We start from the raw sequence: 23631 nt of genomic DNA, 5'->3' as shown, positions 1-23631 counted from the left end.
TCCTGTGCGCAGGAGTTGGCAGTCACTTTGCAATCCACATTACTGCCACCTGCAGGAGTGCACCGGAACAGTATGTCTCTGTCAAACGGGTCAGACGGACAGTTTGGGTTTCCGGCCTCCCTAATATTACAGTTTTTAAATTATTGAATAACTTCAATGAATATCGTATTTTTAGCACCGCAATAAGCCGCTTTCTTCTGCATTCATAGGTGCAATGGGAAAAACAACTGTACGATCCCAGCCACCAACAGTGTGTTTGGAGACCCCTGTAGAGGGACTTACAAGTACTTGGAGGTTGCCTACGCATGTCAATGTAAGTAGTTGGTAGCCTATTCAGCATCTTGAGCTACATCTTGCTGTAGGAGAAGAAAACAAGGCTGTAATTATTTATTTTATCAACAATTGCATTCATGATTATTCAACCACCTTAGCAAATATTTATTGTAATGTGCAGGAATTTTTCTAGTTGTAATGTTGTACAGTTGTTGAAAGTGGCCATGCATGAAAGGTTTTGCAAATGTACTCTACAATCAGGTGGTTGAAGAATTTTACCACGACTGTATACAATTGACTAATTCTAAAAGCTGTTACTTAAAATGTCATTTTACGTATTTATACACCAAGTTATTCCAAACACCCCCCCTGTTTACATGAACTATTAACTGAGTGACTATTTTGTGCTTTTTGCAGGGTCGTAAACAAACATGGACTGCCACTTTATCTTGATGTATTTACAATAAAGAATCATAAATGTAAGTGCAGGTTAGTGGCAGTTAAGCAACATCACTGTGTACTCCTATTGGGAAACAAAAATCTTTAAATGATGTCCTAATAAAGACATTTGGATGCATGGATTGGGGAGTGACAATTTGATTGGTTCAAAGCAGCCTTTTCCAACCTTTTTAAGCCAAACACCCCGACAGAGTTGGCAGAGTTTTCCGCAATGCGCAGTTCAAAAAAAAATACATCTCTTCACCCTTTTCTTTTCTTCTCCTCCTTCGTGGCCTATAAAAGCAAGTTTTGCATAGTAGCATGTAATTAGATCCCACATAGAAGAGGTCAAAGCCTCTCAAGCAGCAGCTGAAAGGCAGTTTGGGCAGGCACGTGCACAGACATTTTTTGGGGCAGGTGTTCAAGGTAAAAAAAAAAAAACATCTCAAAAATCTTTTTTCATACAATTAAGGAAAAAAACTGAACAGTAGTATGTACTTAACATGAATTTATTTCTGTTAACGCAATCAACACAGTCAATAATACAACTATTAACAAAAGAGGTGAAGAGAAGCTACAGTGGCTAAAAGTCTCCATATCCCTGTTCAAATGAAAGTGGAGTTTGTTTGTTTTTTGGTACAAAAATAAGACCAAGACCTATTTTAAAACATTCTACAACTATATACCTGTAGCCTGCACAACACAATTGAAAAGAGAAAATATTTTACAGAGGGGACGTAATCATAAACAACAGCTAGCTTGGTAGCACAAATGCACACACCCTCATAGATGTGGATTTGGCTGTGTTCAGAATTAATCACATTCAGTCATGTTAAATGGAAGTCAGCACAGACCTGCCTCCATTTAAAGTCCTTCTGATTAACCCCAAATGAATTTCAGCTGTTTTCATAGGCTTTCCCTGACATTTTTGTAGTTACATCTCACAAAACTCGGCATGATCTGCAAAGAGCTTCCACGGCATCTCAACGCATCGCTCAAAAGGTATCAGTCAGAAGAAGGATATAACAAATTTCCAAAGGATCAAACATATCAGAAACAGTGAAGACCGTCATCGTCACAGAGAAAAGAAGGCAGTGACATTACCAAGAACTGGACGTCAAGATGGAAGTTTTATCTTACAAATAAAGACAAACATCTAAGCCTGGATACATTTTCCAAAAACACACTTGAAATCTCCCGGATGTGTGAATTTGAAAATATGTTATGGTCCAATGAAACCACGGTTGAACCTTTTGGGCCATAATTCCAACAGGTGCGTTTGGTGCAAAAGAACACTTGTAGGTATGGTGTTCTTTTGGTGAAGTAAGGTAGTGGCAACGTTATGAACAGGGGCTGTTTTTATCTTCAGCTGCAAACGGGGCCTTCGTCAAGGTGGAGGGAATTGCAAACTGTTCCAAATACTAGTCCGTGTCAGCACAAATGTGTGGTGACTCCCATTTAACGAGTTTGAATGTGATTGCTTACTCTGAATACAGCGACACATTATCTGAGTTGTTTGTTTTTATTCATGCAAAGGATTTTTTTTCAATTAAGTTGTAAAAGGTCACAATAATGGTGGGGGAATGGACATCACACACAGGGTAGAATTGATGGCAGGTAGGGTAATTTTTTTCTTAAATACATATAGTACATTTATATAAGCAAAGGCACTGTGTGCATGTACCTGATTTGGGGTTTAGTAATAATTTTGTAAAACTTTAATTAAATTACTCATTTTATAGAGAAAATTCTCATATTTAACTTAAATTTTTATTTTTTTTTTAAATTAAAATTCTACCAGATATCACAATTAATCTCAGCATTCTCTTTGGTTGGGAAAAAAACATCAGGAATGTCACAAAAATAGAATTTATTTATTATGGTGCAGTACAATAGTTCATCTTCAGTTATGAATGTTGTGAGGAAAAGCTACTACAGTAAGCACTCACTATCGTGGTTCAGACTTTGTGGCCTCAGCAACTCTGGGATTTCTAATTGGGAGCATACTGTATCCACCCACTTTATCGCAGTGTCTGAAGCTTACCATGTATTTGTGTTAAATTGTTTTCTTCTGAAGTGCGGTGAATGCTGGCAGCACAGGCATGGAGTTGTGTTCCTGTGACAGACTGTGGAAATGCCGCACTCAGAACAGTCTTTTGTCACACCTAAATATGGACAATTTAGAGGCTTCCAGTTAACATGCATGTTCTTGAAATGTGGGAGGAAGCTGCAGTACCTGGGAGAAACCTACGGACGCACGAGGAGACCACAAACTCTACACAGGAAGCCCGGTGCCGAGAGAGAGAGACACACGGAACTTAACTATACTTACTATTATTATTATTGGGCAGCTGTGGCCCAATGGTTAAGATAATCGCCTGCCACCGTGGGGGACCTAGGTTCAAAACCCCGACTGGACCATCCGCCAACATCCCCCGGATTCACGGCTGTGGTGTCCTTGAGCAAGACACTGATACCCCGAAATGGTCCCCGGGCGCTTCAGCTGCCCCCTGCTCCAGTGTGTTCCACTAACATGTGTATGTGTTCACTGTGATGGGTTAAATGCAGAGAACAAATTTCGTGCGCATGCATGCATGTTCATGACAATAAAAGATGATTCTTCTTCTTCTTCTATTAACTTTTAATGTGGAAAAGCAAACTTCAAAAGTAAAACAAAGGGCAATTATTAAAATTAAATAACCTGGGGTTCTCAATATTTGTGTTGTAGTTGCTGGTTTTATACAACTCAGTTCAAACCAGATGTTTACATACCCTAAATAAAGACACTTTCCTTACTGACATGAAATAAGACTAAACTATTCCTGTTTTAGGTCAATTAGGATTACCAAAATTATTTCTATTTGCCAGATTGCTGAGGATTTTTTTGAAGACAATTTCTTCATTAATTTCTTCTAAGTTTAGACATTTCATTAGTATTTGGTGCCTTTAAACTGGATGACTGATCAAACATTTTGGATATCCTTCAACAACCTTCAATAGTTGACAAGAATTTTGGCCCATTCCTCCTGACAAAACTCAGTCGTTTTCCCACAATGGGGAAATGTGCATTGTTTCAGTAGCAATAGTGGATACAGGAAACTGGGGGGAAAGAAAAAATTGCTTGGAATCACAGCAAGTCATCCAGGTCCTGAAGGAGCAAAGCAGCCTCAGACCACTACGTTTGACCCTTGGTGTGTTCCATTTACCCCTTCCAAAAAGTTCAACTTTCGTCACGTTAGTCCATAGAACTCCAATAGTCTTGAGAATCATTCATGTTTTTTGGGTTTTTTTTGCAAACATACAGCAAGCCTTTGATCTTTTTTTGGTGAGCAATTGTTTTTGCCATGGATGCCATTTTTGCTCAGTCTCGTTCCTATTGAGTCACGAACCCTAACCTTAACTGAGGCAAGGGAGGCTTGCACTTTTGTTGTCCTGGTTTCCTTTGTGACCTCCCGAATAAGTCATCGCTCTGCTCAGTGTAATTTTTGGACGCTGGCCGCTCCTGGGAAGGTTCACCGCTCTTCGACATTTTCTGCATTCGTGGATCTATGGCTCTCATTGTGGTTCGCTGGAATCCTAAAGCTTTAGAAAAGGCTTTGTAACCCTTTCCAGACTGATGTCAATTACTTTCTCACTTGTTCTTGAATTTCTTTGGATGGTGGCATTTTTTTTTTGTAGGTTTTTGGTCAACTTCATATTGTCAGGTTCAAGTGAGTGAGAATTTCTTGGAATGAATAGTGGCAGTGATGTTCAGGAAGAGGGATGGCCAGAGACATTGCAGAGGTGAAAGCAGGCAAACAGGGATGGCGTTGTGATCAAAATGAGTGCTATCAAGGACAACAGCCAGACTCAACCGTAAAAGGGAGCAATCTGGAGAGTAAAGGTGCTGGTGTTGGGTGCTAAGGAGTTTTTTCACAGTTCTGTTTGAGAAAATTAATGGCAAACCAGGACTGGATTTCCTGTAGAGAAGTGGGTGGTAGGATGGAGGGACATTGGGTGGGCAGGTAGAGCTGTGCGTTATCCACGGAGCAGTGGAAAACTGGCATTGAAGTCATGGAGAGGAAGGTTTTTTTTGGGGGTGTGCACGATGAAAGAAAGGCACATCTTATGAATTAGTCTTTTAATTAAAGAAAGTTTACCATTTGAAAAACAAACAAAATGTTCAATTGACATTTAGTATTCTATACCATTTTAAATAAGCAGCATTGTACAACAGTGTCCTTCTGTAGTTGCTGTATGACCCAGATACAGCAGGACTCTGTTTGAGCTAGTAGGGATAATCCCCTGGATCTGAAGAGGGGGGGAAAGTCAGATGTAAGCCATTGTCCAAGATGTATGTTTTTGGGGGGATTCGATGATCAATCAAATCCAAACCATTTCAATGAAAAGCAATTATATACAGTTTACTCAAAATTAAACCCATTATAGTATGTGCCAAAAAACTGCAACCTTTCTAGTATAGTCATGATAAAATTGTGAATTAGCTACTATACCTGCATTTGGAAGCACCAAATACTACAGTACCAAAAAAGCAGTGAAATTCCAGATGCCAAAACACAGCACTTCAAATTCTGAGCATGTATTTTTTTTATAATTCTAAATATAGATGTGGACTATATTAAAAGAGTTTATTCTGTAGTTTTGCTAAAATGCTGATCACACATTAAATTTGCACATTAAGCCCTTTCCTCCCCCCCAAATAAAAGCTATTCTATACACATCTACGGGCTATTTACAGAAATGAGTTGAACAGATGAGTAAATGCAGCTCTGTAGCTGGGGGCTCCAATTGTGCTGAAGTAGCAGTTAAGGTTTCAGTACTGCAACACTGATTCCAATTTTTGCTACCCCTTCTATGGCTTTTCAAATTATGGTTGAGAGAAGCTAGCAGACTTCTGTTTGAAATCTAGCGTGGTTAAATAAAAATAGTGCTTAAATACAGGAGTGACCGCTTGATTCAAGTACTTTCGAAACTGCCCAGGAATATTAGTACTACAAATTTTGACAGCTAGGTATCACTGTACTCTTCTAGTACTGTATACAGTGCAATTCTACAATTTTCAAAACCAAAAAGGGCCTTTTAATAGTTCCATTGACCTCGTTTGTAACCTTTACAAATAATTTGCAATTGGTGAATACCACCAAATTAAATAAAAAGCATTTCTACAATAGGTATTAGCACGAGATGCAAAGTAAGTAAAGTACTTACATCTACATGTGTAAGCAACCTCCAAGTACTTGTAGGTGCCTTTACAAGGGTCTCCAAACACTGTGTTGCTGGCTGTGATGGTACAGGGGTTTTTTCCATTGCACCTGTGAGAGCAGAAGAAAAATCTCTTAAATATTTCACGATGAATAAAACTAATTGGTGGATCAGGCCTTAATTTTGCCATAAAATAAACTAGTAAGCAAACCTTTCCATCTAACACTGCAATACTGTTTGACTCCTGAAGGTAGCGATAGTGCATTACAAAACCATTTAATTTTCAATTAGCCTAAAAATTGAGACCGCCCAGAGAAAACCAAGCAAACGCCACAGAGGATCAAACCCTCTCCACTGAGGCAGTGCGTGTCCAACCACAAGGTCCACTGTGCCAGCCCACAATCATAACCACTCAAATAGTGTTTGTTTTCTGCCAATTATATCAACTTTAAATCACGAGAACATGCCATTTCGTTCACGTGTGCTACCGTACCTGCTGGCGACAATGTCAGTTGGGCCCCGGCATTCGACATTCTCTATCTCATATTGAGACCTTCTGTATGTACACGTGGTCTGGTCACGGCGCCCATAGTCAGCCCCGTAGACAAAAATGACACGTCCCCAATCTAGAATCAGAATGACAGCCAATAAATGTAGAGTCAAAACTTCCAAACGAATTAATACATTAAAAGATTACGGTGGTTCAATCTTACCACAATACAAATGTGCCACTGACGACTCACACGCCACCACCCTAACTGTTTGAGTAAATTAAAAACATTAGCTATGACATAGTACACATTCTTTACAGAATGCAGGAGACATACATGCTAGCACACAGGTGAAGTTGGTCTGCAAATATTTGAAGGTGCCAGCACAGGGATCAGGAGAGCGGAACTCTTCCACGATCACCTCACACGATTTCTTGCCATTGCAACTGCAGACAAATGGCAAGACTCAGCAGAAGAAACAAATGCAGTGTCAGCTCTCCTTTAAAACTTGCAGTTACGAGAAGAGCAAACCCAGTCTTGCGCTCATTTATACACGCGAGGTTTTGCCATGCTTCGATTGGAGAGCATTCTTCAGTCATGTTTTTAATATAAATTTGATATGCTTCCAAAATGTTGGCTATCAGGATGAACCTAAAATGCACTACCTTAATTTGACCTTCCCTAAAGTCAATGGTTAAGTACTTTTTTTTTTTTTTTTTTTTTAAACAAGGAGTTACAGGGTAAAATCAATGGAGCCTTATTCATAAAGAGACCAATATCTCCTGGTTCACTTAGAATTGGTATTTAAACAGGCCTCACATTTTGACATCATGAGACAAAGATAACTTAAATTAATAAAACACTACCTCACCATTGCAAGCCTTCAAGTAGGTTGCAACAGAGACTGGATTGGTCAGAAAGGCATCAACATTCACGTTGTTGGAAATTTATTTGCACAGTCGTGGCTGAAACCAAACCTCTGAACTGACATGCTTACCACACACTATAGAACTATTTTCCACTGTGATTGATCAAGTCAATTCACCTCCAGTAACAAGCACTGAAGACATCTGATGTCATGTCTAGTTAGTGTACAAGAAACACATTCAATGCAATGCTGTAACTTTTAAAGCAAAACAACTACGTTTACTGATAAGGCTCTCTCAAACAAGCCCAATGCTTACATTGTCCCGAGTCTTTCAACAGTGTCTCGTTGAGCGCACAGTGTGTTAGCCAGCTCCTGTGGAGGTCTTCCTTCACTGCAGACCAGCGAGCTTGACCGGCCATACAAAGCCTGCCTCACGCTGATCACACCATGTCCTGTCGCACGCCAAGAGCCACAGCAGTCAACGTGGAACCGTACTGTTGCAGCACTCAAAATTATTCAACATCCATTGCAAATGATGTCATGTGGGAAAAGGTTTTGGGTGACACTTCAGCCAGCGATGGGCTTCTGCTTTAAATGCACCGTTTCATTTAAGACAAGGGCTGAGGTCTTACCACAATATAGCCGATGGACTTGCCAATGGTTAAAATCACAGGTAGTCACTTGCGAAGCAGAATCGACAAATACTGAAACCAACATGAAAAACAATCTTTAGGAAAAGGAATTATACTGCGCATGTTGGAAATGAACTTTGATAGTCACCTGCTGAGAGGAGCAAACACATTGCCGTCAGCACTGAAAAAACAAAATTCAGATCAGGGCTGTCAAAGTCCGTCATGTGCCACGCTATAGTTTTGGTTTCCCCTCACAGGGCCGTTACGACTAAAAGAGTTGTGAGTGTGTGACAGCTGCATGCAGTGGACATTCCCAAACTTTCTAGCTTATTTCTGCCGGTTTGAACAGATACTTTTGTAACTGAATAAGTCAATTCTATTTAAGTCTTTTGCACAAGGTGGTGTTAATCATTGATGACTAACGAGACCCACACGTGCATTGCGTGGACCTGCTCATTAATGTCCCCTTTTATTAGTCTACAAATAGAGCCAGCGATAAACAAGATATACACACACGGCTTTTGTTAGCATTTCCCAAAATTTCCTAGATGAATTCTTTGTTTCTTCTTCTTAAAAATCAACTTGGAACAGAACCGTTTGGAAAGGGCGTACTCACACAGTGCTGAGCTGAGTCTGAAGCGGGAGGCCATGTTCCACACACAAACCAGTCCGTAACACTAACGACGGTCGGAAGAGGACCACTCGCTTTTATAATGATTGCAGACTTCCACACAAGCTGCTAATCAAAAGCAACACCCCCCACGCCCATAACACGCACACACACACACACACACACACACACACACACACACACACACACGTCCCCGTTCCCGCCTTGCAACGTCTTCAACCGTCCGTAATTGTTACATTTATTGATGGGGTGGACACCACTTCCGGAATCTCACCTCTCTGTACCCCCGCGGTTTTATTTGGTACAATACAATTAGTATTCTTTAACAAGTCATAATACGCTTTTCCGAGCTGCGTTTTAACGCCTCGTGAGCAGTCTGTCCGCACTCACGTGATCAATCACCAAACAGCGGATGAGATTTTACTTTTGTTGTTTTCACAAAGGTCTGGGAATGAACCATTGTATACGTGGATTTGTCCAGCTCAACCATCAACTTAAGTTTTTTTTGTTTTGTTTTTTAATTAGGGTGTTAAAAGAAACCTGCTTGCAGTTGAATATGACTTCAATACCTCATGACACATCAGCCATATCCAATATGGCAGACTCGCTGACGTACGCTGCAATGGGCCCAACCGCTCCAGGTCAGGTATGCACTATGTACTGTTTATTTAGGCCGAAACTACGAAAGAAGTTAAGAAATGTGATCAAGTACAATATATTGTATACACAGCATCAAACGCCTATACAGGCTCAGGGCGTCCGTACATACAATCGCTATTTGGGATGAACATCACCTTCCATCTGTGTAGCCTACCCTTGGCGCGATGCAGGAGCCAATCATGTTGAAGCGGGGCGGGTCTTGCCGAGATAGGCCGTGGGATTTCCAAGAATACTGTGAAACTGTGCCCCTCCCTTTCCGGGTGTTCGTAATTGTAATTTGGTTCGTGTTTTTGTTAAAGTGTTTCGCGTTTTGTTTTTTGAAATCTTAAAGTGTTTCGTGTTTTGTTTTTGTGTTTCTTGAAACGTTAAAGTGTTTGTGTTTTGTTTTTTGAAATGTTAAAGTGCTTCGTTTTTGTGTTTCTTGAAACGTTAAAGTTTGTCGTTTTTGTGTTTTCTGAAATGTTAAAGTGTTTCACAATGTTATATTGTTTTGCACTTCCAGGCCACCGTACGAAACAGCAACATGAAATGAATCAAATTTAGAGTATGAAGTTTTCAACCTGCAATAGTAGAGATTTGAATTTAGACTGACGTCACTGCTCCCTCCCTTCCGTCTCTGATCAAAGCCACGCCCCTCACCACTATGAACGATATGTTTACCCTTGTTTTGTCTCAGGATCTGTCCAATTCCTGCTTCTTAAATTTTAATATATTAATTCTGCCAGGTCATGCAGTATTAACATTGACTTTTTTTTTTTTTTCCTCTAACTGCAAACTCTACCTCTGATTAACAAATTTACAATTATGTAGCCTAACGTGAATTTACCCCCTCCTTAAGCTAAACGCTCTGTCTTTTGTTCATATACTCAACATGTGTTATGTTATGCCAGGTGCAGATATGATTCTTGTCCACTTGGGTCGGAATCTTCACGACAGCTTTCCTGTTGAAAGTTAAATTTGAATTTTTCTTCTGTCTTGTTTATTCCTCCATTAGAAACACTGTGCAGAGCAGAGGTTTAGGGGTGCTGACCAATTGACAAATTTCTGACTTTTGTACATTTTAACAATTTCATTCCCACATTTATGAAAGAAAAGCATAACACTTTTTGGGAAAGTCAGTGACTGAACTATCAAATCTGGCAAAGGCTCTTTAAATGTTGAGCCACAGCAAAAGAAGAATGGATTGGAATAATAAAATAAATGCAACCCTAATCTCTGGGGGAAAACTTCATTTTTTTATACAGCAGCACATTAACTGTATGCATTTTTTTTTTTCCTGGCATGGTTTGATTAAAACCATAGTACTGCATTTCAGTCATGTGGTATTAACATTTGAGCTGAACCAACCTTTGGGGGAGGAAAAACAATTTAGGAAGCAGGCTGCCTACTTTTAGCTTTCTTTGCCTCTCCTTGTTTACCAAGATCATGGTATACATTGCAAATGAGCTAGGTGGAATAAACTATTTCACTTTTTTTTTTGCAAGGTGGGTGTAGGTAGTCTTAGTCATAACTTGATTAAAGCAACCTTATTTAACTTTCACAGAAAGATGTACATTATCTTATGACAGCTTTAAGATTCCCCCCCCCCACCTCAGCCACCCCTGCATGCAACTCTATAATGCTGGCTTTTAGGCAATTGATGAGGCATTGAGTGCAGGTGGCTTAAGTTGGGGAAAAAGTCTAATGAATCAAGTAGTCTCTCCCAAAGCCTTTCATCCAAATAGCTTTATTAAGGCATTATTTAAAGATACTTTACCACCAACACACGCTGATGTTTAACTGGCACAGAGCCAACATGCACATTTAGTATTATATCGTTTAAATAAGCAGCACATTTTAACCACAGAAAAGAGTACAGCAGCAGCATGGACTCCAGTATAGCAGTACTCCACTTTTGTTTACATAGGATCTGTAAAAAAGAAAAACCAACTCAGAAACATTGTATAAATACATTAAACATCTCTAGAGAAAAATCAATTCTATACAGTAGTCAACCCCCCCGGACATTTTTTGTTCAGAAAGTTTGAGATGCTAAATACAGTACTCACATTGGCATGTGTAAGTAACCTCCAAGTATTTGTAGGTGCCGGCACAAGGTTCTCCAAACACATCATTGCTCGCAGTGATCATACAGATGGTTTGTCCATTGCACCTATAAAACAAAAGGATTATTGCTGTGCTTTTAAAAAAAAACCTAAAGTAATTCAATAATCTAAATACTAGCACAGGTCAGGCATTAATATTTCAAGTTTAAAAAGAAAAGCCAAACTGGCTAACAGCAATACTCTGTTACAAAGAGGACATCATTCCTTTGTAGTTCCTTGTGCTGGATCTAATGAGTACTCCGATGGAAAGAGACTACAACAGCGACAAGATTAGCACATCTGCACCTTCAACCAAAACCTTGTGGGATCTTCCTCAGCCTATGTACCTACCATTTATAGCAAATTTCAAGAAAATTAAGTTGTGGTTTACGCACTAACCAACTAGAATCAGTTTTCTACCGCTTATCCTATTCTGGGACAAAGGCTAGACAGCCGACTTTGGGCGAGAGGTGTGGTACACCCTGGACAGGTCACCAGCCAATCACAGGGCACATTGCCAACCATTCACACAAGCCTGTATAAGAGGAAGTCTTCATTTAGCAAAAATGCCACACAAGAAGGCCTGGCAAAAGATTTAAACCCTTGACTGTGAGGAAGGCACCAAAACCACATACAGTTTGTCATAACAGGCTGTGATTTCGTTCAAGTGTGCTCCCGTACCTTTTGGCAACAATGTCAGTTGGTTGCAGGCATTCAACATTGTCTATCTCGTTCGGAGACCTTCTGTATGCACATGTGGTTCGGTCGCGGCGTCCATAGTCGGCACCGTAGACAAAAATAACATGTCCCAAATCTGACAAGATGAGGGGAAAGAAGGTTGGTGATTGAAATGTGGGTAGTTAAGAGCAGTGATAAATGCATGTGACACTTATTTGGGGCCGGCTATAAGCTGGAGTAAGAGTGGGCATGGCCGCCCCCCCCCTCAAATCCGCCCAACTTTAACTTCTCTCTGCTGGCTGGCTGTATGACAAGATGCCTATTGCAACAAAGCCATTTATGGTTTCAGGAAATGTTAACGTTTGTAATTCAAGTTCCCTAAACATGTTAATGCCTTTTTTAGTTTTGTGTATTGTTACTCGAGCCATCCGGTTCACGTGATTTGTGCATGGGCGATGACGTCGCAGTAGGTGGAAGATGGTGTGTACAGGATTAGAAATTTGTTTGGCTGTGTACTTTGAGAAGTGAGTAGCGACAAGTACAAATGCATATAAGTGCCCCCTGTTAATATCTATTACCTGCTGTACCACAGTGTGTTATTTGAGTGTTTTACACAACATTAGGCAGTGTAGGAACCGCCATATTGCAGCATAAATATACAAATGCGGTCACATGATGCCCCTTAATATTTCTGCCCGTCCTCCTCAAGTATGCATACTGGCCCTGCTTCTAACAGTAATTCAAATTTAAAACTGGTGTTGAATCTTACCGCAATACAAATGTGCCACAGATGACTCACAAGCCACCACTGTAACTGTGTGAGTAAATTCAAAAATGTTAGTTATGAAATGATACACATTCTTTCCAGCACGCAGGTGACATACTTGCAGGTAAGCAGGTGAAGTTGGTCTGCAAATATTTAGCGGTGCCAGCACAGGGATCAGGGGTGCGGAAATAATCCAAACTCAATTCACACAAATGCTTTCCATTACAACTGTAGACAAATAAAAAGCATTACTGAGCAGAAGCAGTCATTGTCATGAGAAGAGCAAACCACGACTCACATCCTTATTTAATTACATTTAAGGGCTTTGAAATAATTTACAACTGTCTTAGATACTTTATTCATTTCAGAAAGAATATTTTCCATCCATTTTAAATAGCACTTTTACTCATTAGGGTCACAAGTTGTACACACAAAAAATTTTTTATTTTAAAGGCGATGTTGCATTTAAACCAAAACAAGCATATTTACCAACAACACTAAGCCCGATGCATACCTTGTCTTAATGTTTTCCACAGTGTTTTCCCGAGCGCACAGTGTGTTGGTCAGCTGCTGTTGAGGTTGGCCCTCAGCGCAGACCAGTGAGCTTGAGCGACCGTACAAAGCCTGCTGCATGTTGATTACTCCAGAACCTGTCACACACCAGGAAAGAGCAAATCAAATGTGCAACTTGCACCCAAATTGATACAAACCCCATTGCAAATCATGTCTTGCATGGGACAAAAGCCCAGGTTGCCCTGAACTTTTCATCTTTAAAAAACCCTGTAAAGTAGCAGTCACCAACTGGTGTACCGCAGTCCAGGTCTGGACCCACACTTCAAGCCAAAAAAAGGTTAGGATTTAAGACCTATGGGGGTGCTTCGATTTTAAATCAGTGTAGCATTGCAAGATTCATGGTAGTGACAAAACACATTTACTGTTCCACTTTACAGGGCCTTAAAATGAAAAGGTTATTTTTAGGAAGTTAAACACTTGTTTTGCAAGTCAAGTCAGTGGAGCTTTAAAGACAAAGGCTGAAGTCCTACCACAAAATAGGCGATGGATTTGCCATGGGTTCGAATCACAGGTGGTCACTTGGTTTACAGAATCGACAACTGTAAAAGAGCAATAGAAACACTGTATGAACAAGTTTTGAGGCAACAAAAGAAATGCATTTTTATATATGTTGGACTTTTAGCTTTGACAGTCACCTGCTGTGAGGAGCAAACACGTCGCGGTCAGCACTGGAAAACAATCATCAGGTTTGATTGACAAAGCGTAGCCATGAACATTTCAGTCCTTTTATTTCTTTAGCTCGAGGCGGCATTCATCATTAATGACTGACGAGACGCACATGTGCATTGCGAGAAAGTGAAGCTATTGCCAAGTAGTTAGGGTGCAACCATTTTGAAGAGAAAAAAAACTAAATCTTGCTCATTCAATGCAATTTTATCTCCTATTATGACCATAAAAAGAGCTAGCAAACAACAATCACCTATGCTATGATATGATTGATTTTATTTTATTTTTTTCTCAGTCACAAACTCAACAATTTACTCTAATAGCTTTGCGTCAACAGTGAATACTCACACGGCACGGAGTTGAGTCTGAAGAAGTACATGTTGCACACTATTCAGCCTGCAGCACTTGTAGGAAGCTTAGAGGAGAAGCACTCATTTTTATAGTGACTGCAAGACTTCCACCCAAGCAGCTGATCAAAAGCCACGCCCCATGGTCCAGCCTTGCAGCACCTCTTCAACCAAGTCTGTAATTGGCTACATTTACTTACAATGTATAACACACGCGACCCTAATATGGTCACGTTATATAAACAGTATATCCTGCAGGAGCCATTCATCTGCATAGTGTCCATGATGACTCTTTTTAAAAAGACATTTAATTCATGAAATTACTGAGAGTGAAGCTATTAAGTGGGATGGCAATTTTTATTTTATGTTTTTAAGTCATTTTCACTTCATTTAACTTTATATTGAACATATGAGTTCTAATGTATTATATATATATGATTATATATGATTGCACACATTATTCATACACTCCACAGTCACACCCTCACGGTGGTAAGCTACTTGTATAGCAATAGCAGTGATAATTATTAACTATTTTGGACAGGTCAATGGTCAAGGGCCCTTGACAGTTCAGTTTCCCCCCCATTCGGCGCCTCTGCATAGCAATCAACAACAACAAAAATAAAACAATGAAAAATAAAGTAAAAATGGTTTCATTATTATTATTGTTATTATTATTATTACGATGAATTATATTTCAGTCATCATGAGCACTATTGATAAATGGCTCCTCCAGGATTTACTGTATGTATTGTGACTGTCACTCCACTGTATAATAAATGCATCCATTACAGACTTCATTGAAGACATGCATGCTGCAATTAAGGCTGGCACGGTGAGGGGGCGTGGCTTTTGATGAGCAGCTTGGGTAGAAGCCTTGGAGTCATTATAAAAACGTCCGATCCTCCTTTGAACAGCGTTAGTGCTACCGACCGCATCGTCTAAACATGTTCTCCTGCTTTACACTTCGCTCAGCGCTGCGTGAGTATTCACTTTTGAAACAAATCTGTTCCAACTTCCAAGGCAGTTGTTGAGTTCAAGAAGAAGAAGAAGAATTAGGAGAATTAGGAGGAGGGGCAATCTTAGTAAATTTGAGAATCACCAACAATAATCTGGATGTGGCTAAATTAGGTTTTTGAAGCTCTGTAGCTTCATAATCTATAGCTTACCCTAACGTCTTGTCTTCCCATGCAAATCACTTGTCTCGCCAGTGTAAGTACGACCCTGAGCAAAATAAATGCACTGAATGAAATGATCCAGAAAATTAAATCTATTAATCTCGTCAAAATGACAAATCTAGCAGGTTGTTGTTCATGATAAACACCACCCAGCCACAAATGAGTAGAACTAATTCAGTCAAAAATGCCGGTGGCCACAATTTTGTCACTCTAAATTGCTGTTTATTTTCCAGTGCTGGCAGCAACTTGTTTGCTCCTCACAGCAGGTGACTATTGAAGTTCATGTCCAACATATACATGCAGTACATTTCCTTGTTTAACTCCCTATTCATACAATGGCATTTCTTTCCGCAGTTGTTGATTCTGCAGAGCAAGTGACCACCTGTGATTGGTACCCTTTGAGCATCCATCGCCTATACTGTGGTAAGAGTTCAGCCTTTTGTCTTTTACAGTGCATTTCAATCACAAGACCTTCACTACCTGAAATTGCAAATGGTGGCACATTTAATTGCTGTCTCTTACTTGCAGAACATGGAGTGATCAGCGTGGACCAAGCTTTGTATGGTCGCACAAGCGCTCTGCTCTGTGCTGACGGCAACCCTCCGCAGCACCTGGCTAACTTGCAGTGTGCTCGCCAAGGCACCGTGGACAACCTTAAGACAAAGTACATGCGTTGGGCTTATTTGGCAAGCATTAACTGTAAACCTGGTTTTGGTTTAAATGTGGCTGCATTTAACAGTGAAGGCATTTTAAGTCTAACTTATTGGTATTAGAAACCTGACTGACTAGAACAGCCGAAGAATGATGTCAGATCAATTGAGCATGGTAATGGCTTATAAAAACTGAGCATGTAAGCTGGGGTTTGTATAACACTGCCTTGTTTCTTCATGCCATTATTTGTCTGCAGTTGCAATGGAAAGACATCGTGTGAATTGATCATGGAGGATTTCCGCACTCCTGATCCCTGCGCTGGCACTGTGAAATATTTGCAGACAAACTTCACCTGCTTGCCTGCAAGTATGTCACCGGCGTCATGGAAAAAGAAATGTAAAAGTTAATATCTAATATGCTTTTAATTTACAGTTACTGTGGTGGCGTGTGAGTCGTCAGAGGCACATTTGTATTGTGGTGAGACTGAACTTTTTGATCAATGCCTATTGTAGTTGGATGTTTTGACTCTACACTTATTTTTATTTTTTTTCTCATCTCCCCACTCATTTTGATGCAGAATTAGGACGTACTATTTTGGTCTACGGTGCTGATTACGGACGCCGTGACCGGACCACGTGCACATACAGACGGCCCCTGAGCCAGATAGAAAATACAGAATGCCTGCACCCAACTGACATTGTCTCCAGAAGGTACTGTAACACACTTGGAAAGAAATGCCAGCCACTTGGTGGGGCTTTGCAATTGGTAGAAAATGGACTGGAACAGTTTTCATGTTGATTGCGGCTCGCATGGTGCAGATTTAAGACAGTCTTCCTCAATCAACGGTTCAAATCTTTGTTCAGCCTTACCTGTGTGGGTATTACCTAGGGATGCTACCTTATTGGGTTAATAGACTCTAAATTGTCCACAGGTGTGAATGCTGGGATATCTCACCCTTTCACCTGAACAGGATGAGTGCAGTTTGTTTGTTGCAGAACTGTTTATGCACTTTGCTATAAACGGGTGGCATGTGGTCCAAGGAAGATCATTACCATTTTGGGTAAACGTGCAGATTGAGTAGTCTATTGTCACTGTTGGGTTGCCAATCAGATTCAGACAACTGTTTCCTGTGTGCAGCAGTCAATTTTGAACAGTTTTTAATCAACATTGCTCCCACCTGTAGGAATGGAGTAAAACTGTCATGCTGTTGTTGATTTAGGATTTGTTTTTATAATTTTTGAAAATACTTGACAGTTGCAATTATCTGTGTAAATAGTTTTAGCAAAACGAAACCTTCGTTCATAGGTGCAATGGGAAAACCAGCTGCAAGATAACAGCCAGCAACGCAGTATTTGGAGACCCCTGTGAAGGCACCTACAAGTACTTGGAGGTTGCTTACACATGTACATGTAAGTAGTTGGTACTATATTTTCCATTACAAGATGCTTTTAAAATTAACAAACTTTTTTTTGAGTGCACAAAACCTTTGACTCTTGTCATTTTTCCAGAGCCTGGGAATAAGCCCTCCAAAAGTGGAGTCCTGTCATCGTAATTTGAGTTGTTTCAATAAACTGATCATTAAATGTCAAACATCACTGTACTTGTCCAACTGAAGAAATGGCTTTTTTTTTTTTTTTTTTTTTTTTTTTTTTTTTTTTTTCCCCCCCCTCCCTGATTTATCAATCACTGGGAAACTTTTACTTGAACATTTGTAAAGGCACACCTTACTAAATGAAGGTTGACAGTGCCGCATTAAGTGAAAGGAATTCTGTACTCGAGCCACAGATCTGGGGAAGGGTACAAACAATTTGTAACTGAAAGTTTTTAACTGCCTTTTGGAGATCTTTAAAAATTTAAACCTTTTTTTTTTCCTCCCTGGTTGGGGGGGTGTGTAATTCTAGTGCAACATTGCACTTAATTTCAGCAGACCTTTGTGATTGGGGGGAAAAACTGCATATGGCTCTGGAATTTTACCAAAATCTTTTTTTTTTGGGGGGGTGTGTAATTTTTCATGAGGAAAAACTTATTTCCCCCACGTTTAGACTGCAGCCTTTGAACTGTTTAATTGGAAAGCGTCAATCGTCACAGATCCTGCTGCTATTGCGCTTTGTTTTTAACGACTTATTTTCTGTGCTGGGGGACAGCGTTATGTTCCTATGGATGCAGAAATGTAATGCACTGCGTGAGCCAGAGCGCCACTGGAAGGGGGTCAAATGCCACGTGATGTATTCTTGCACTTAAGTGTAAACTAGTTTATCAGGCATAGTTTGTATTTACAACTCAAACAGTTGAAACATATTGCTGGTGGTGGGTGGAATCCTTGGACAGTAAGTCCTTGTTATAGTGTGGTTCACCTATTACGGATTCTGTGCATCATGGATTTTACAATTCCAATGAAGTTGGGATGTGTTAAATGTAAATAAAAACAGAATTAAATGAATTGCAAATCATCCATTTTCTACCGCTTATCCAAGGTCAGGTCGCGCGTGCAGTAGCTTTAGCAGGGACGCCCAGAATTCCCTCTCCCCAGCCACTTCACCCAGCTCTTCCAGGGGGATCCTGAGGTGTTCCCAGGGCAGCCGAAGGATGTAGTCACTCCAGCGTGTCCTGGGTCGTCCCTAGGGTCTCCTCCCGGTGGGACATGGCCGGAAACACCTCACCAGGGAAGCATCTGAATCAGATGTCCCAGCCACCTCATCTGGATCCTCTCGATGTGGAGGAGCAGCGACTCTACTCTGAGATCCTCCCGGATGACCGAGCTTCTCACATTTTTAAGGGAGAGCCCGGACACCCTGCGGAGGAAACTCATTTCGGCCGCTTCAATCTGGGATCTTGTTCTTTCGGTCACGAGCTGAGGGTAGGAACGTAGATCGACCGGTAAATCGAGAGTTTCGGCTTAGCGCTTTCACCATAACGGATCGATACAAAGTCCGCATCACTGCAGATGCTGCACCGAACCGCCTGTCGATCTCCCGTTCCATTCTTCCCTCACTCGTGAACAAGACCCCAAGATACTTGAACGCCTCCACTTGGAGCATGATCTCATCCCCGACCTGGAGAGCATCATCATCTACGGTCCATATCAAAAGGTTCAGAGAATCTGGAGAAATTACTGTATGTAAGCGGCAAGGCCGAAAACCAACATTGAATCCCCGTGACCTTCGATCCCTCAGGCGGCATTGAATCAAAAACTGACAATGTGTAAAGGATATCACCATGTGGGCTCAGGAACACTTCAGAAAACCAATGTCAGTCAATACAGTTCGGTGCTACATCCGTAAGCAAATCAAAAAAACATCAACAATGTCCAGAAACGCCGTCGGCTTCTCTGGGCCCGAGCTCATCTAAGATGGACTGATGCAAAATGGAAAAGTGTTCTGTGGTACCACGAGTCCACATTTCAAATTTTTTTGGAAATTGTGGACATCGTGTCCTCCGGGCCAAAGAGGAAAAGAACCATCCGGACTGTTATGGACGCTAAGTTGAAAAGCCAGCATCTGTGACTGTATGGGGCTGATTTAGTGCCAATGGCATGGGTAACTTACAGATCTGTGAAGGCACCATTAATGCTGGAAGGTACATACAGGTTTTGGAGAAACATATGCTGCCATCCAAGCAACGTCTTTTTCATGGACACCCATGCTTATTTCAGCAAGACAATGCCAAACCACATTCTGCACGTGTTACAAGAGTGTGGCTTCGTAGTAAAAGACTGCAGGTACTTGACTGGCCTGCCTGCAGTTCAGACCTGTCTCCCATTGAAAATGTGCAGCACATTATGAAGCGTAAAATATGACAACGGAGACCCCGGACTTTTGAACAGCTGAAGCTGTACATCAAGCAAGAATGGGAAAGAATTCCACCTACAAAGCTTCAACAATTAGTGTCCTCAGTTCCCAAACATTTATTGAATGTTGTTAAAAGAAAAGGTGATGTAACAGTGGTAAACATGACCCTGTCCCAGCTTTTTTGGAACATGTTGCAGCCATAAAATTCTAAGTTAATGATTTGCTAAAAACAAAGTTTATCAGTTTGAATATAAAATATCTTGTCTTTGTAGTGTATTCAATTAAATATAGGTTGTAGATGATTTCCAAATCATTGTTTTTATTTATATTTAACAACATCCCAACTTCATTGGAATTGAGGTTGTAATTCACCAGATCACTAAATTGTTTTTGGCATGTTAAAATAACCATTTTCTAAACAAAAAAAAAAAAAAAAAAAAAAAAAACCTGTTTCGTGCACAAGCTTAGTTGTACTGAGTGCTGAGATTTGTTTGTTGACAGCGTACGTCTCACAGTAACTTTTACTTTAGCAACAGACAATTAAACTCGTGTATCATTGGAATAAAAGTTTTAAAATTTTGAAGAGCCCCAAAAGGTGGTTCAAAACTTTCAGTTACAAATAGTTTGTACCCTTTCCCAGATCTGTGCCTCGAGACAATCCAGTCTCAAGTCTACAGACTTCCTTTGACTTAATGCAGCACTGTCAACCTTTATTTAGTAAGGTGTGCCTTTACAAATGTTCAAGTAAAAGTTTCCCAGTGAAGCTGTGAGTTTGATAAATCAGGAAGGGAAGAGAAGAAAAAAAAAAAAAAAAAAAAAGCTGTTTCTTCAGTTGAAAAAGTACAGTGATGTTTGACACTCATTTGATCAGTTTATTGAAACAATAGACTCAAATGATGACAGGACTACTTTTGGAGGGCTTATTACCAGGCTCTGCAAAAAGAACAAGTCAAATGTTTTGTGCACTCAAAAAAAGTTTCAGATTGATTGTTATTTTAAAAGCATCTTGTAATGCAAAATATAGTACCAACTACTTACATGTACATGTGTAAGCAACCTCCAAGTACTTGTAGGTGCCTTTACAAGGGTCTCCAAATACTGCGTTGCTGGCTGTTATCTTGCAGCTGGTTTTCCCATCGCACCTATGAACAAAGGCTTAGTTTTGCTAAAACTACACATAATTGCAACTGTCAAGAATTGTCATTAAAACATTTTTAAATGATCCTAAAATCAACAGCATGACAGTTTTACTCTATTCCTACAGGTGGGAGCAATGCTGATTAAAAATTGTTCAAACGTGACTGCTGCACACAGGAAACAGTCATCTGAATCAGGTTGGCAACTGACCCAAGCAACAATAGACTACTCAATCTGCATGTTTAGCCAAAATGGTAATGTGATCTTCCTTGGACCACATGCCACCTGTTTATAGCAAAGTGCATAAACAGTTCTGCAACAAACAAACTGCACTCATCCTGTTCAGGTGAAAGGGTGAGCTATCCCAGCATTCACACCTGTGGACAATTTAGAGTCTATTAACCCAATAAGGTAGCATCCCTAGGTAATACCCACACAGGTAAGGCTGAACAAAGATTCGAACCGTTGATTGAGGAAGACGTTCTTAAATCTGCACCATGCGAGCCGCAATCAACATGAAAACTGTTCCAGTTCATTTTCTACCAATTGCAAAGCCCCACCAAGTTGTCGAAAACAGGCTGGCATTTCTTTCCAAGTGTGCTACAATACCTTCTGGAGACAATGTCAGTTGGGTGCAGGCATTCTGTATTTTCTATCTGGCTCAGGGGCCGTCTGTATGTGCATGTGGTCCGGTCACGGCGTCCGTAATCAGCACCGTAGACCAAAATAGTACGTCCTAATTCTGCATCAAAATGAGTGGGGAGATGAGAAAAAAAATAAAAGTGTAGAGTCAAAACATCCAACTACAATAGGCATTGATCAAAAAGTTCAGTCTCACCACAATACAAATGTGCCTCTGACGACTCACACGCCACCACAGTAACTGTAAATGAAAAGCATATTAGATATTAACTTGTACATTTCTTTTTCCATGACGCCGGTGACATACTTGCAGGCAAGCAGGTGAAGTTTGTCTGCAAATATTTCACAGTGCCAGCGCAGGGATCAGGAGTGCGGAAATCCTCCATGATCAATTCACACGATGTCTTTCCATTGCAACTGCAGACAAATAATGGCATGAAGAAACAAGGCAGTGTTATACAAACCACAGCTTACATGCTCAGTTTTTATAAGCCATTACCATGCTCAATTGATCTGACATCATTCTTCGGCTGTTCTAGTCAGTCAGGTTTCTAATACCAATAAGTTAGACTTAAAATGCCTTCACTGTTAAATGCAGCCACATTTAAACCAAAACCAGGTTTACAGTTAATGCTTGCCAAATAAGCCCAACGCATGTACTTTGTCTTAAGGTTGTCCACGGTGCCTTGGCGAGCACACTGCAAGTTAGCCAGGTGCTGCGGAGGGTTGCCGTCAGCACAGAGCAGAGCGCTTGTGCGACCATACAAAGCTTGGTCCACGCTGATCACTCCATGTTCTGCAAGTAAGAGACAGCAATTAAATGTGCCACCATTTGCAATTTCAGTCAGTGAAGGTCTTGTGATTGAAATGCACTGTAAAAGACAAAAGGCTGAACTCTTACCACAGTATAGGCGATGGATGCTCAAAGGGTACCAATCACAGGTGGTCACTTGCTCTGCAGAATCAACAACTGCGGAAAGAAATGCCATTGTATGAATAGGGAGTTAAACAAGGAAATGTACTGCATGTATATGTTGGACATGAACTTCAATAGTCACCTGCTGTGAGGAGCAAACAAGTTGCTGCCAGCACTGGAAAATAAACAGCAATTTAGAGTGACAAAATTGTGGCCACCGGCATTTTTGACTGAATTAGTTCTACTCATTTGTGGCTGGGTGGTGTTTATCATGAACAACAACCTGCTAGATTTGTCATTTTGACGAGATTAATAGATTTAATTTTCTGGATCATTTCATTCAGTGCATTTATTTTGCTCAGGGTCGTACTTACACTGGCGAGACAAGTGATTTGCATGGGAAGACAAGACGTTAGGGTAAGCTATAGATTATGAAGCTACAGAGCTTCAAAAACCTAAATTTAGCCACATCCAGATTATTGTTTTTTTTTTTTTTACTAAGATTCCCCCCCCCCCCCTTCTTCTTCTTCTTCTTCTTCTCAACAACTGCCTTGGAAGTTGGAACAGATTTAGTTCAAAAGTGAATACTCACGCAGCACTGAGCGAAGTGTGAAGCAGGAGAACATGTTTAGACGATGCGGTCGGTAGCACTAACGCTGTTCAAAGGAGGATCGGACGTTTTTATAATGACTGCAAGGGTTCCACCCAAGCTGCTTATCAAAAGCCACGCCCCCTCACCGCGTCAGCCTTAATTGCAGCATGCATGTCTTCAATAAAGTCTGTAATGGATGCATTTATTTTACAGTAGAGTGACAGTCACAATATATACAGTAAATCCTGGAGGAGCCATTTATCAATAGTGATCATGATGATAAAATTAATTTAACCATTTTTACTTTATTTTTCTTTTTTTTGTTGTTGTTGATTGCTATGCAGGGCCTCCGAATGACTGCAGTCAAGCCAGCCTCCACTCGTAAAGTAGCAGTCAAGCCAGCCGCCCCTAATTTTGT

At 40.5% G+C, this 23631-nt stretch overlaps 4 protein-coding genes across 6 annotated transcripts in view; 1 reads left to right on the top strand and 3 right to left on the bottom strand.

Annotated features, from left to right (window-relative positions):
- The window catches only part of LOC133465380 (uncharacterized), a 43963-nt gene extending 26230 nt beyond the window's left edge, over positions 1–17733 (top strand). Inside the window, exons 18-28 of the mRNA XM_061748132.1 lie at positions 210–313; positions 9120–9181; positions 15233–15290; positions 15721–15753; positions 15842–15910; positions 16016–16151; positions 16395–16504; positions 16571–16615; positions 16716–16848; positions 17444–17547; positions 17647–17733. Of these exons, the coding sequence (XP_061604116.1) occupies positions 210–313; positions 9120–9181; positions 15233–15290; positions 15721–15753; positions 15842–15910; positions 16016–16151; positions 16395–16504; positions 16571–16615; positions 16716–16848; positions 17444–17547; positions 17647–17648 (856 nt within the window). The 3' untranslated portion in view covers positions 17649–17733. The remainder of the gene's footprint in view (positions 1–209; positions 314–9119; positions 9182–15232; positions 15291–15720; positions 15754–15841; positions 15911–16015; positions 16152–16394; positions 16505–16570; positions 16616–16715; positions 16849–17443; positions 17548–17646) is intronic.
- On the bottom strand, positions 4817–8646 carry LOC133475999 (L-rhamnose-binding lectin SML-like). Of its 3 annotated transcripts, XM_061769316.1 has the most exons (9): positions 8521–8646; positions 8053–8085; positions 7905–7976; positions 7589–7724; positions 6741–6850; positions 6627–6671; positions 6407–6539; positions 5920–6023; positions 4817–5001 (listed from the first exon to the last, which is right to left on the bottom strand). In XM_061769316.1, exons 1-9 carry the CDS (start codon positions 8552–8554, stop codon positions 4979–4981), a joined length of 690 nt encoding a protein of 229 aa, XP_061625300.1. In that variant the 5' UTR covers positions 8555–8646; the 3' UTR covers positions 4817–4978. The 3 variants fall into 3 exon arrangements, with proteins under 3 accessions (XP_061625300.1, XP_061625301.1, XP_061625302.1); XM_061769317.1 differs by lacking the exon at positions 8053–8085 and having other exon boundaries at positions 7905–7980; positions 8522–8593; XM_061769318.1 differs by lacking the exon at positions 8053–8085 and having other exon boundaries at positions 8521–8590.
- LOC133476067 (L-rhamnose-binding lectin SML-like) lies at positions 10906–14436 on the bottom strand. Its single transcript, XM_061769321.1, has 9 exons — positions 14311–14436; positions 13932–13964; positions 13767–13835; positions 13238–13373; positions 12842–12951; positions 12727–12771; positions 11961–12093; positions 11244–11347; positions 10906–11104 (listed from the first exon to the last, which is right to left on the bottom strand). The coding sequence occupies exons 1-9, from the start codon at positions 14339–14341 to the stop codon at positions 11094–11096; spliced, it is 672 nt and encodes a 223-aa protein (XP_061625305.1). The 5' UTR covers positions 14342–14436; the 3' UTR covers positions 10906–11093.
- Positions 17734–20777: 3044 nt separating the features above from the next.
- Positions 20778–23337, bottom strand: LOC133476100 (L-rhamnose-binding lectin SML-like). The gene is made up of 9 exons (XM_061769323.1): positions 23214–23337; positions 22764–22796; positions 22607–22675; positions 22366–22501; positions 22013–22122; positions 21902–21946; positions 21673–21805; positions 20965–21068; positions 20778–20859 (listed from the first exon to the last, which is right to left on the bottom strand). Coding segments are annotated over exons 1-9 (666 nt in total). The 5' UTR covers positions 23248–23337; the 3' UTR covers positions 20778–20857.
- Positions 23338–23631: the final 294 nt, after the last annotated feature.

This window comes from Phyllopteryx taeniolatus, chromosome 1 (genome assembly GCF_024500385.1).
Source record: "Phyllopteryx taeniolatus isolate TA_2022b chromosome 1, UOR_Ptae_1.2, whole genome shotgun sequence".
Taxonomy (NCBI): domain Eukaryota; kingdom Metazoa; phylum Chordata; class Actinopteri; order Syngnathiformes; family Syngnathidae; genus Phyllopteryx; species Phyllopteryx taeniolatus.
The sequence above is the reverse complement of the archived record's forward strand: the minus strand, read 5'-3'. Positions and strand labels throughout refer to the sequence as shown.